Raw genomic sequence first — 15,000 nt, forward strand, 5'->3', positions numbered from 1 at the left:
ACACACACAGTCAGACACACACACACACACACAGTCACACACACACAGTCAGACACACACACACACACAGTCGGACACACACACACAGTCGGACACACACAGACACACACACACAGACAGACAGACAGACACACACACACACACACAGACAGACACACACACACACACACACACACACACACACACACACACAGACAGACACACACACACACACACACACACACACACACACACACAGACAGACACACACACACACACACACACAGAGTACATAAAACAATCTGAGCATAAGCAGATAAAAGATTAAATAAAATAAAAGCGACTCAAAAATATAAAATAATAATGAAGAAATAATATTTGTGTTATGTATTTTTATTCTGACTATTGAGTCATTCATTTAGCAACAGCAGTCAGGTTTGATTTTTTTAAGTCAGGATGAAAAACAGATCCTCGGTAAGTGCAGAATTACTGGAATATGTTCTTAATACAGTTTAGAAATATTAATAAGGTCAAGCTAAACTGCTTTAGTCGCAAAAAGTGACCTTTCAACTTTTGTCTTTAAAGAGACTTTGTAACAGGCCTGCAGCTCTAATGAGCTTTAACCTGTTTTGATGTGATCAGCAGTTTTTCTTTACTCTGATACACTTTATTTATTCAAACCAACAACCGCATTAGCAATTTTCCATCTTGCTCTTAATCCGTAAGCGTGGTAAAGCCGGGCATCGGCAGAGTCACCAAAATCTCATCACAATATTGACAGTCATGCCATAAAGGTGTGTTTTTTTTTAATTTGTAACCTCGTGGACGCAGACGAAAATATTATTTTTCAAAATAAATGTGTGATACTTTGAACTGTCACTCGTAAAAATAGCTTTACAATTTTAGAAACAAAAATCAATCATTGTGATCATGAGAGAAAGTGTTTCTGGATAATACAGCAAATTAAGCACTTCATAAACGAGTATTAAAAACATACAATTATACAAATATTTGATTAATATTTATATAATGTTATAGTATTTACTGATCATTTAAATTAAGATGTCTTTTATGTCTTTTGTCATTTTTTTTTCAATATATAAACTGCTAAATATATTACTAAATACAAAATGTAGCATTGCTATTACTATTATTAGTAATTTATTTGAATAACACAATTATACAATATAATAGCTATAAATAATTCATATATTTGTGTGTGTGTGTGTGTGTGTGTGAGACAGAGGTATTACAATGTCCCCATAATTATAAAAACGCTTAAAAAAAAAAAAAAAAAAAAATGTAAATTGTGTTTTTTTGAAAATCGAATAATGCACAAAGTTTTCTGTAAAGGGTAGTTTTAGGTAAATGGTTGGTGTAGAACAATAGCGGTATAAAAACCATTACGCCTATGGAGAGCCCCCAAAAAATATGTGACTGTGTTTATTTATTTTTATTTATGTATTTATTTAATTTATCTTTTGCATGCCACTCTCTGTTGACACTTTCAAATGGCACCTAAAAAAAAAAAAAAATTATGTATGTGTGTGTATATATATATATATATATATATATATATAAAAATTATGTATGTGTGTATATATATATATATAATTTAATTACTTATAATACCAATGGCAATTTTTGTTGTGTCTGCTACATTTTGCGCCCGCTGCAATTCATTATGCATGATTCAAAACTAAATAGGTGGTCATCGCATGTCGATTAAAATGCTTAAAAACGTCTTCATAACTCAGAATGTACTAATTTGGTCCGTCTATAAATTCACAGAATCACAAATTCACTACAAGTGGGATGTGAATACGTTTCAGCTGCAGTTGCGTTTGATGTAACAGCTTGCAGCTCGGTTTCCCAAGAAACATGCAGTAAGGTTTAGTTACGCAAGTCACTTTTCTGAGGAAAGTTTCTGGCAGACGCACAGATCTGGCGACCTTGAGATTCATCGGTTCGTAATGTGATTTCAACACCCAGCAGGACTGAGCGTCGCAGAGGAACCTCTTCCAAGGGACGTGTTTGACGTGGCTCAAAGACCAAACCCGCAGATCCTTCTTCCATTTTAACTTTAGCATTAATAATCCAATTTATGCGATGAACCGCAACCGCACAGAAAACACCCCCGCGAGAGCACAGCGGCCTGAAAGCCTGTAACTCAAGTCAAGCCTCACCCGCTCTGATTCAGCTCCATTGAGCCCATGTGAGCGCTGGTTATTAAGACCAGGTGTGCTGCGTTTACACCGACGAGCAAACAAAGCGTGTGAGCGGAGGAGAGTGATCTTCTGAACACGAACTGCACAAAAGAAAGGTTTTAAATACGAAAGTGCGCCGTGTAGACATTTATCGACCCTTAAAAGAAAGAGTCGACTCCGAATCATTCAAACGAGTCGGTTTTCAAAACGAGTCACAAGCCGTTTCGCGCTGACGTCGACGTCTGCGTATTTTGTAGGTCTGAACGAAAATGCAAATTGAGTCTTGGCCACTAGGTGCTACTTTTGGAGCGCATTTTTCCTGTTACTCTCAAAGGGAGAGTTGCGTTTTTTAAAAAACGTCGGCATTGAGCATTCAGGCATTGAAATTCTCATCACTGTCACTTTCTAGTCAGCCAGCCAATCAGAGTAGAGGAGGGCCGGGACTACCGACCATACTACGGCTGAACAACAATGGAGACGTTAATATTGCTTGCCTCAAGAGTATTTACACACACATATATACACACACACATATATATACATATATATATATACATATATATATATATATATATATATATATATATATATACACATATACACACATATATACACACACACATATATATACACATATATATATATACACATATATATATATATACACATATATATATACATACACATACATATACATTTACACACACATATATATACACACACACATATATATATACATCATTTTGGTTTAACAACAGCACTGTTTTAAGACTACTTTTCTGAAAGTTTTTGATCCAGTTTAGTTTTCTTACTAAAATTGAAACATTTAGCAAACATTTACTAAATAATCAGCTTATAAGTTGTTCCTGTGTCCTCAATATCACTTCCCATCCCACTAGGAAAAACTAGTTCCTCAAATGACATCACCCTCCAGGAAGTGACATCATTTTGGTGGGAGAACAACAGCACTGGATTCTCAGCGCTGGATTTGAACGTCACTGGTTTATACACATCAGTTCACACAGAAACTAGCGTAAAGATACACATCAGGCGGTTAAAAGCGTGGTCGTTCTCATACCGTGAAGGGAAGTCGGTCATGAACAGCTCGGGCACCAGCTCCTGTAGCGGGACGGGCTGTTTGGGGTGGTTGGGGCAGACGATGTGCTCCTTGTCCACGGCTGCCAGCACGCAGTCCTCCATGTTGAAGAAGTGGACGGCGCTGTGGCCGGAGCCGGACAGAGGCAGCGGATCGGACAGCCGGGGTCCAGAGCTGCAGTACGGACAGGGAGCATACTGCTCAATGAGACGAGAGCCGTCGCTCTCGCTGCCTGTCAGAGCTGGACCGGGAGAGAACAAGAGAAACATCTGAACTTCACAGAAAACACGTTCATCGAGGCCAAACGAAAATGCCTCGGGAGACTCGAAAACAGCTGTTCGGCAGAAATGACGGCTTCTCTGAAAACAACAGAAATGCTAAAACAACTGATAAATGAATAGTACCAAGTAAGCAAAGAATAAAAAATTATTTAGTCGTGATTAATCGTATCCAAAATAAAAGTTTTTGTTTACTCAGTATATGTGTTTGTGTACTATGTGTATTTTTTATTTATTATTACTTTTGTATATATATATATATATATATATATATATATATATATATATATATATATATATTTATTATGTACACACACACAGCACTAAATTTAATACATAGTGTTGTCAAAAGACTTAAAAATGAACAACAATTAAAACAAGCACCTTTTGAACAAATACATAAATATTGTATATTCAGTGTTGTCAAAAATTGGAAAAACAAATAAAATACTAAAATAAATTAAATATAAATATATATATATATATAAATATATATATAATATTAAATATATATTAAATATAAATAAAAATAATTAAATTAATCATGAATTAATAAATCTTTATTAATTTCAAAATTTAAATATACTTTTATATTGCAATATTTTCTATTCAATCTTCAAATTAAATGTACAAACAACCTAAAGACAGCATTTTTTATATTTCTTTAATGGCATCGTTTTTTTGGACCGAAGGCTAATATCAATGATACTCTATGAAATACTTACCCATTGACTACAGACATTCAACATTACAGGAGATATCAATTTTAACATTTATTGGCCTTCAAAAAAATTACTTTTAATTAAGGTTTTCCCCATTGTAATAAATGTCATATTTACCTGTGGCTTTCAGCAGAAATAGCAACTGAAGTTATCAAACGCTACATTTTAAATTCAATATAGATGACTCCTTAAAGCTAGAAAAGTTATTGCTTTCCTTTTTTTTTTTTTTTTCTTTGATGAACAAACATCACATCAGCTGGTTATTAGGTCGGTTTGGGTATTTCTTTACGAGGTGATGAACGAATGCGCAAATGAATAACTAAGATACACAGAGTACTGAAAGATAAAATAAATCTATAATAATAGTAACAACCAAATAATAAAAAATTTAAAACAAATAAACACAGAAATCACATTTTTAGGCTATTCCTGACTAAATAAATAAAGAGCTATATATTCAGTGTTGTCAAAAGGCTAAAAAATAAATCTATATAATAATAATAATAATAATAATAATCACCATCATCATAATCATTATTACTGTTGTCATTATTATTAATGTATGTATTATTTTAATAAGTTATTTGGAGTTATTTCTGAGCAAACTGAGAGCTAAGGTGTATATTGAGAGCTGAAAAATAAAATAAAGCTGTTATAGCAACAATAATAATAAAAAAACAATAACAAATTAATAAATACAGCAATCTAAATTTCTCAGCAAATGCATAAATAGCTGTATACTGCTTAGTCAAAAAGGCTGAAAATAAATACATCTATAATAATAATAATAAACAGTTCTAAATAGATAAGTAAATGGATAAATGAACCATCTTTGTAGAGCGTCTCCTGGTTATAAGACACCCACAAACACTTGAGCTGACGGTGACTGAATGGAGCAGGTGTGTGCTGTAATTAACAGCCTTCATGTGCACTGATGAATCAATATCAGTCTATAGAGCTGCTAATACAGCCAACACAGCAACATTAAATCTTCTAGCAATTTTATTGTGCATGCATTCAAAGGATTTTTTTCATTATTTAATATAAATTATTCTTAACTTATTTTTGTTATTTTAGTGCATCCACCAGGCTCACCTAAATAAACGAACCGGTATTACTCACCAGGAAACCACTGCTCTATGAGAGCGTTGACGTGATCCGTGATGAAAGCCATCGCTGAGAAATCCCTGGTCTCTGATTGGCAGATGATCTTGATGCCTCCGCTTTTCTTCTTCTTCCAGTTCAGGTCGGACGACTCCACGCTGTGCGGGAGACATGCGAGAAAGGGTCAGCTTTTTCTTGCAAATGTTGCTATTGTAGTTTTTATTCATGTTTTCATGAATTGCATTTTTATACTTTCAGTTTTTATTTTAATTTTAGTAATTTTGTTAAGCGCTTTTTTTTAATCCATTCAGTTATTTTTATTTATTTTTTAAATGGGGTTGTTATTATTTGTATTAATAGTAATCATAATTTCATTCATTACTTTGTTTATTTTTCAGCCTTTGGACAAGATTCAATATGAAAACTTACTATTTATGCCTTTTTGAGAAAATACATCAGTAACTGTTATATATTAGTTGGTATTGTTCATCAAATTATTACTATTTATTAAATAATATTTATTATTATTATTATTATTAATCTATTTTTTTCTTTTATTTTTTGAACGAGCTCTTATTTGTAATATTTTTAATTTTCCCTTTAAATGTAAAAATTTTGTTATGTGCTTTTGTAGTTTTCATTACTTCTTTATACTCGTTTTGTTTATATTCAGAAAATTATAATATATTTATATAATAATAAAGTTTTTAGTTTAAAATTTCTACTTTTTATTACTTTATTTCAGCTAGCTGTCAAAGCAACTTCCTATTTTTCATTTAATGTATATATATATTTATATATATATATATATATATATATATATATATATATATATATATATATATATATATATATATATATATATATATATATATATACACATACATACATACATATATATACATATATATACACACACACACATACACATATACATATATACATATATATATATATATACATATACATATACATATATATATATATATATATATATATATATATATATATATATATATATATATATATATATATATATATATATATATATATATATATATATATATATATATACACACATATATATATATATACATATATATATATATATATATATATATATATATATATATATATATATATATATATATATACATACACATATATATATACATACACATATACATATACATATACATATATACACATATACATATATACAAATAAAACTCTTTTTTTTATTTACAAACTCTTCCAAACCTCAGATAACCTCCGTCAAAGGTGACGAGCAGCCCTTCTTTCCAGTAGATGGTCTGACTGCGCCGGACACGGAAAGTGCTGCAGCGATTGCGCTGCTGGTTCCCCGTAAAGCTGTAGATCACCGCACTGCGGTTCCTCTGGTTCTTTGTGGGCTTTTTGGTCTCGAACGCCTATTACAGACAATCACAGTCATCAAAATCAGCCGACGGAAACAGGCCAGAAATGTGAACACCGATCGGCTCCAACGACACTTTCACCTGAGAACTTGTAAGCATTAAATAAAAACAAACTCCAATGGGATACTGAAAGATTGAGCAGATTTGTCTGGTTTGTAACTTTTGACCAGTAGGTGGCGCTAGAAACGTGCATGATGTTCTCAGGGCAACGTGCCGTTGATACACAGAAGAACTGCGCAGAAGCTTTGCCAAGGTAATGACTCACTTCCTGTTTGGTGTCTTCGCCAGCAAAACTGTTAAGGCTTTTCTGGAGAATAAAATCCAGTAATTGTATTTGTGTGGTTTTGTCTTTGTCTGTGTCTGACCTGAACCAATTTTGGTGAAGATTCAACCAACACTGAAAGAGGAAAAGCGAAAACAAACAATGCCATGTGCAAAACTGCTCCAAAGTAGCACAAAGTGTGACCGAGGAAATACACAAAGTTCCTGCGACAGATACAATCAGGCCGATAGGTGGCGCTGTCACCAAACTGGGCTTGTGCAATGATTCAAAGCCAGTCTCAAATCAATATATATGATATGAGATATGATAAGTGATACTATATGAGATATGAGATATATATATATGATATGATATGAGATATGATATGTGATATGAGATATATATGATATGTGATATGATAAGAAATGTGATATGTGATGTGATAAGAGATGTGATGTGATATGATAAGAGATGTGATATGTGATGTGATATGAGATGTGATATGATAAGAGATGTGATATGTGATGTGATGTGATAAGAGATGTGATGTGATATGCATCATGCATATGAGAATATGATTGAGATGCCAGTATTTTTGTGATACAGGACTATTTGAGGTGATGTGAATGAGATTGCATATAGTGCGTGATATGAGATATGATGAGAGATGTGATATGACGAGATGCTGTAGACTCCAGCCTGTGATATGAGACTGTCAGCGTGTGGTGATATGAGATGTATATATGTGATATGAAATGTGATATGATATATGTTATGAGATGTGATATGTGATGACTGTAATTCTGACTGTGATTGTGATTGCTATGTGATATGATATGTTATGGTGATATATGATATATGATATCGATATATGTGTATGTTTGATATGCACGTATATGATCTGATTCAAACTGATTGATATGCATCCTGTGCTATAAAGCGCTAAATATCCAAAATATGAATAATGTAATATAACATGATAGTCATACTAAATATTACTCATCTTGAAATACCAATATAACAGCTGGATGAGCGTTGATTTTATAATATAATAAATCTGGTGCTACTATAAAAGGTCAAGCCGTTTATTTTTATAATGTAATGTCTTTTACAGTCATATAGGCAGGTTTATAATATAATATAGACGTACCTGCAGAAGGTGGGGCAAGGTCAGATTAGCTATGAAGAGATCACCCCAAGAATAATTGAGGGAAAATCAGGTGCACTCTGAAACAAATTAAAGGAACTGCATTCAAGCAAAAGAAGTCTCACTTATATCTGTGCCTTTAGTGAGCAGTGGAGTATCTTTCTCCTTAAGTTTTATTTGCAGGATACACGTCAACAAACTCTCTTTTCAGAGAGGTGGTTCACAGATGAAGTTGAATGAAGATATATATATATATATATATATATATATATATATATATATGTATATATAAATATATAAATGTTTTATAATATATATATAATATATATTATATATATATATATATATATATATATATTTTCCCCATATAATGCATTAGACAAATATATTTTTAACATTAATAAAAAGCAATCAAATAAAAAGCACTGTCAAATAAATATTTTTACTATATATTTTAACATCTAATAAAACAATCAAATAAAAACTAAATAAATATTTTTGCTATATAATGGATGTCAGGGCACATTAAAGAGAAGAGTGAGGGAAAATCAGGTGTGAAACTGCAATATGCAGTGCAAATAAAAAGACAGGTGGTTCTAAATAAATATAATATTATATATATATATATTTTAACATTAATAAAACATATAATCAAATAAAAATAAAACTCAAATATAAATATTTTTTACTATATATTTTAACATTAATAAAACATAAATAAAAACTAAATAAATATTTTTACTAATATTTAAATTAATAAAACAATCAAATATAAACTAAATTTATTTTTACTATATATTTTAACATTAATAAAACATATAATCAAATAAAATCTCAATACTTAATTATTTTCACAATAAAATGCAATACTCATCTGTGGAAAACCAATCAATGCATTATTTTTACAAATCACTATTTAGTGTAGAAGAAGAGAAACATACATTTTGGCCTAACTGTTAAGCAATAGACATACATTGATGTTATAAAAGAACCGAAAGCTGTAGTGTTTTCACCTGCTGCTGGCGACTGGCAGAGCGATCTCGAACTTGGCCAGGAACTGGAAGTACTGTTCTTCAGTCTGCTGGGTGAAGCCGGTGCCCACCAGCAGCATGCGCAGGTCCTCGGCCTTGATGACCCCGTTCCTGGCGACTGAGCGCGAGCCCCTGAGATTGATGATCCGCTCCAGACACTCGGACAGCCACACGGCGTCCAGGAAGTAGAGCTTACACAGGCCATGACTGGTGTCCGAGAAATGCAGGATAGTGCCGGTCTCGATGAGGAAACTGATCGCTGAGTGATACACAAAAAAAACAGCTGTAATGCAGCCATATTCATCCCCCTGAACATCCAATTACATTACAGCAGCTTTAATGTGAGAAACTGTGGATGAAACAGACTAGGCTGAACTAGATACAGAATATAACAATGGGTGCTTCAAAAAAAAAAATAAAATAAATATATATATATATATATATATATATATATATATATATATATATATATATATATATATATATAAAGTCCTTGTTTGAATTTAATAAATGATTAGACATTAAAACATTATAATGCACAGCTAAGATGCTGTTTATGGAAAAAATAAAAAAATTAAATTAAATTAAATTAAAAAAAAAATAAAATAGATTTTAAAGATTTTAGGTATTTTTTCCATAGCAAGTTATGCACCACTTGATCTCTGCAGATCCTTAAACACACACACATAATGTTTTAAAACGTTAAAATTAACAAAAGAAATATTAATAGGCATTTAAAAACCTTTCATTTCTATATATATTACATATAGAATGTAATGTAATATACATATTTGGATTATTAACATTTATTACACGGCTACACATTTCAAGGTTTGTTATTCCCAGATAACAAGCGGTAAAAGTAATAACAGTAACTAATAATAAACTAATAATAATCATCCGGGTAACTGCCTGCAGTTGGTGCTGCTCACTCGCTGGAAACATTTTTTTTCTTTGTGGTAACTGCGTTTGGTAGTAAAATATTAAAACTCAATTCAGCATTACGAGTACAATTATCTAATCAATTCATTCAACTATTTTTCAGAAGAAAAAAAAATGTAACTTGCACATGTATTTTTTCTTATTTAGGGAAAACTTACATTTCTAATGCAGCTTGTTTTCAAATTTTATGAATTTCTATTTACGGTTATTTACTGTAAATGATATATATTTAAAAAAAAAAACCGGTATACTACCGTAAAATGACATGTAATGTTCAATAGGGTTTTTCAGTTTAACTGTAAATTATATATATTTAAAAAAAAAGGTATACAACCGTAAAATGACATGTAACTTGCAGAAATAATTTTAAAAATAAATTTTTAATCTGTTTATTTTCTGCATTACCGGTCTGCAGATCCTCATAGTCTTTGATATCGCTGGCGGGACTCTGCTCGATGATCTGCTCCAGTTCTGAGTCGGTCAGGTACTGAACCTCATCGGCTTCGTCTCTCCTCAGACGCTCTGCTTTTATGGCCTCCTGCAGGGTCAGGTAGCTTTTGGGGATCTGTATAAAACACCAAAAAGAGGCACACGGTATAATTTAGAAAATAAAATATTACCGCAGCATATACTCGTTTACTGTATAAATGCCAAAGCATGCTGAAGTTTTGAGGTGGAGCAACTCAGTTTTTCCATCTTACTGTACTAAGGTCGGAAACAACTGTGATTCACGCCAAACGCACAACCTTAACTAACACTAACCAGTCTTCCCACGAGTTTGTGACAGCTAGCAGGGTTGCTGACGTCCTTCATGGAGCAAGTGACCTGAAACAGCAGCCTCTTGAGTCCGTCCATGCCTTCGAGCGTCTTACACGACACCTCACTGCCAAACGACCACACATTCACACAAACACAAACAGATCATGCACGGAGGAAAGTACACTGTAAAAAGGTTACTGTAAATCTTAAAAATGCTGTAGTAAAAACCGGTTCAATGGTGAACTATACATTCCCCAACTATATGCGCTGAAAAACTCTATTGGACATTACATGTCATTTTACGGTAGTATACCGTTTTTTAAAAAGTATACATAATTTACAGTAAAACTGAAAAACCCTATTGGACATTACATGTCATTTTACGGTAGTATACTGTTTTTTTATTAAAATATATAATTTACAGTAAAAATTAAAAACCCTATTGACATTACATGTAATTTTACGATAGTATGCCGTTTTTAAAAATATATATATAATTTACAGTAAAAATTAAAAACCTTATTGGACATTACATGTTATTTTACGGTAGTATACAGTTTTTTAAAAATATACATAATTTACAGTAAAACTGAAAACCCCTATTGGACATTACATGTCATTTTACGGTAGTATGCCAATTTTAAAAATATATATATATAATTTACAGTAAAAATGAAAAACCTTATTGGACATTACATGTTATTTTACGGTTATACAGTTTTTTAAAAACTATATAGTATGAAAAACTCTATTGGACATTTTTTTTAAAAAAAAAGTATACATAATTTACAGTAAAACTGAAAAACCCTATTGGACATTACATGTCATTTCTACGGTAGTATACTGTTTTTTTAAAAATATATAATTTACAGTAAAAATTAAAAACCTATTGACATTACATGTAATTTTGAAGTATGCCGTTTTTAAAATATATATATATAATTTACAGTAAAAATGAAAAACCTTATTGGACATTACATGTTATTTTACGGTAGTATACAGTTTTTTAAAAGCTATATATAATTTACAGTAAAACTGAAAAACTCTATAGGACATTACATGTCATTTTACGGTAGTATACCGTTTTTTTAAATATATATAATTTACAGTAAAAATGAAAAACTCTATTGGACATTACATGTCATTTTACGGTAGTATGCTATTTTTAAAAATATATATAATTTACAGTAAAACTGAAAAACCCTATTAGACATTACATGTCATTTTACTGTAGTGTACTGTTTTTTTATAATATATATGATTTACAGTAAATAACCGTAAATAGAAATTCACTAAATTTGAAAACAAGCTGCATTAGAAATGTAAGTTTTGCCTAAATAAGAAAAAATACATGTGCAAACTGTATGAGCTTCTTTGAAAGGACATGGTTTGCATAACACCTTTTATGCATTTATAATTTAAAAGCAAACAAATAATCCCATTTAAGAAATGGGACATCAGAGCTTTTAGAAAGTATGATCATTTGCATCTTAATATTGCAACGGAAACTAATTTAACAGTAATATATGAGACCCTCTCCGTGAAACCCAGGCTGGAGGTAACATAACAGTTTGATTTCAACAATTAATTTCACTATGATTTCAATCTTTGACATGGCCTTAAAGATAAAAAAAAACAAAACAACAACAACAAAAAAAAATGTTTGGGAGCTTTTTGTGTGCATTATCCCTTCGCCGGAGATGAGGTAAACAACACTGAAGCGAATCCACGATTTAGTACATCGGTTTAATCAGAATATCAGGTTTATTTTTCTAATCCGCTGGTCACACTTGAAAGTCAAACTCAGAAATAGCTTACCGTCTATCCAGCAGGCACGCAACAATAAAAAGTCTAACGTTAATGAATAAATGCTAAAGAAATGGAAAACGGCCAAATCTGAGACACCGGGATTTTTCCTGACCGACTGCAGGATTGCTGTGCGATGCCATACTTTCAGGTCCAGTCGGGTTTTGGGTCTGACTCGGGTCAAAATAATAATTTATGCACGTTGGGTTTGGGTATGGATTTTAGGACCAGAGCAGGCACTGACTGTAAGTGTTTCCAGGTGATGTCGGGGTATCCACTGGCCCGTGCTCCTGAGGGCGTTCTGCAAAGCGCCAGGATGTAGGCCCTCAGTGTTGCGACGCGCTCCGTTCGAAACTTAGTGTCTATGAGGTCCAGATGTGTCCCGATGACGATGACTGCAGAGTTAGGGGCGCGAGCCTGGAGCACAAACACACTCACACTAAATAAACACCAAAACCTGTGTGCATATTTTAAACATGTCTGAAAATATATGAATTTTGTCTATATACATGCTTCATTTAGATTTTAATTGACAAATCATTAAAAAAAAGCTTGTAAAATGGCAATGAACTACTCTGTAATTTTAATTATATATATATATATATATATATATATATATATATATATATATATATATATATATATATATATATATATATATATATATATGTGTGTGTGTGTGTGTGTGTGTGTGTGTGTGTGTGTATTTATATAAACATAAATTAACATTAACAAATATATTAGGTATAAACAGAAACTTATTTTGGATAAGATTAATTGTAACACTAAGAAAAAAAAAATACAACCATATTCATCTACACCAAACTGGAAAACATAAGCATTCAGGAAATGTAAAAAAGGCAAATTTTTTTGCATTCTGTTGTTAAAGTTGGTATTATATCTTATATTGCTATCAAAGTTGGGATCAGGGAGATTACGCTCTCACTGATTAGCTTCACGAGCTAATCAAAGCCGAGTGTGGTTACATTTATCTTCCTAAACTCTCTATTTCAGTGATGCAACACCAAAATAAAACAATAAGACGACTACGCTGTATAATCTGCACGCAAAAAGAGCTGGATTGAGCTTTTTGACAAAAGAAAAGGCTTGGATAGTTAACCAAAGCTAACGGCTGTGGTTTCATACATCTCTGAACTCTGTTTTAAAGGTTTAAGAGCTATAAGCGATGCAATACAAAAAGCAATGACCTGATTAGCCTCAGATTAAAAATGAGCCTAATCTGCTGGCAAATTTAGCTTTGTAAATGTACCTCAGGCCTCCTTCGGCGCCGAAGCATTACAGCTATCTATTTTTAACAAAACAGGTTTCTAACCTAACTAACTATTAGAGGACGTGTCGCTCTATGAGGATTTTGCGAAGAGTAGGCGGAGTTACGAGGCTTCTCAGACAGCTGAAGTGTCCAATGAAGATTGGTTAATAATTTGTAAAAAAAAAAGGGACCCACGTGGGGACTGACCGATAGCATTGATTTGTAAAAATATGAGATAGACGAAATTTGGAGGTTTGCATCCGACAGCGACGATTTGTAAAGTCGGCACCCATAACCCGTATGGAGAGTCGCTCAGAAGCTCTCTGATCTTCATGACGTGTTATATATGGTGTCCTGACCTCGATGTTGAGCAGCCAGGACTGTAGGTTGGCCACTGCTTCCTCTCCCAAAGCCAGATTCCAGATCACCATGTACAGAGCCTTATCCGTGAAGAAACACTGGTTCACCGTCGACATGCTGGCCGGGCCGCCGATGTCCCACGCGTTAAAGGACACCGAGTCGAGCTGAACACAGAGGAGGAACACAGGCATGAACATACAGCTGCTGAGGACACACCGCGGTTCATTCTGTCCTGGTATGAAGCTACGGAAACTTCTGGAAGCTTAAAATAACAGAAAAGGTCACCGTGACGCTTCTTCTCTGAGTTGCGAGATCTGCATTGCACAAGTGTGAGATATAAAGAGCATCTAAACGTTGCGTTTTTCTTTTTTGTGGCCGGGAAAATAATTTGGTGAAATAAAGAATTGCAAGATACATACTTAAAGATTAGGAGTTAGACTTACGAGTTACCTTGACTTTTTTTTTTTTTTCGTCATAAAAGTTAGATTTGTGAGATAAAGTGCAGAGTCGAGCAATGTCCAGTAACAGCAGAAATGTCAGATATCGAAATTCGCAAATTCATGCATTCGGCGAAATAACTGCGAGACGCAAGAAATATTAA

At 32.7% G+C, this 15,000-nt stretch overlaps 1 protein-coding gene across 1 annotated transcript in view; it reads right to left on the reverse strand.

Annotated features, from left to right (window-relative positions):
- Positions 1 to 15,000, reverse strand: part of lrrk1 (leucine-rich repeat kinase 1) — an 88,897-nt gene that overhangs the window by 38,700 nt on the left and 35,197 nt on the right. The window contains exons 16-25 of the mRNA XM_043243149.1: positions 14,399 to 14,563; positions 13,014 to 13,186; positions 10,967 to 11,087; positions 10,610 to 10,769; positions 9,249 to 9,521; positions 8,235 to 8,263; positions 7,088 to 7,381; positions 6,647 to 6,816; positions 5,405 to 5,544; positions 3,265 to 3,523 (exon numbers count right to left, since the gene is read on the reverse strand). Of these exons, the coding sequence (XP_043099084.1) occupies positions 3,265 to 3,523; positions 5,405 to 5,544; positions 6,647 to 6,816; positions 7,088 to 7,381; positions 8,235 to 8,263; positions 9,249 to 9,521; positions 10,610 to 10,769; positions 10,967 to 11,087; positions 13,014 to 13,186; positions 14,399 to 14,563 (1,784 nt within the window). The remainder of the gene's footprint in view (positions 1 to 3,264; positions 3,524 to 5,404; positions 5,545 to 6,646; positions 6,817 to 7,087; positions 7,382 to 8,234; positions 8,264 to 9,248; positions 9,522 to 10,609; positions 10,770 to 10,966; positions 11,088 to 13,013; positions 13,187 to 14,398; positions 14,564 to 15,000) is intronic.

This window comes from Puntigrus tetrazona, chromosome 7 (assembly GCF_018831695.1).
Source record: "Puntigrus tetrazona isolate hp1 chromosome 7, ASM1883169v1, whole genome shotgun sequence".
NCBI lineage: Eukaryota > Metazoa > Chordata > Actinopteri > Cypriniformes > Cyprinidae > Puntigrus > Puntigrus tetrazona.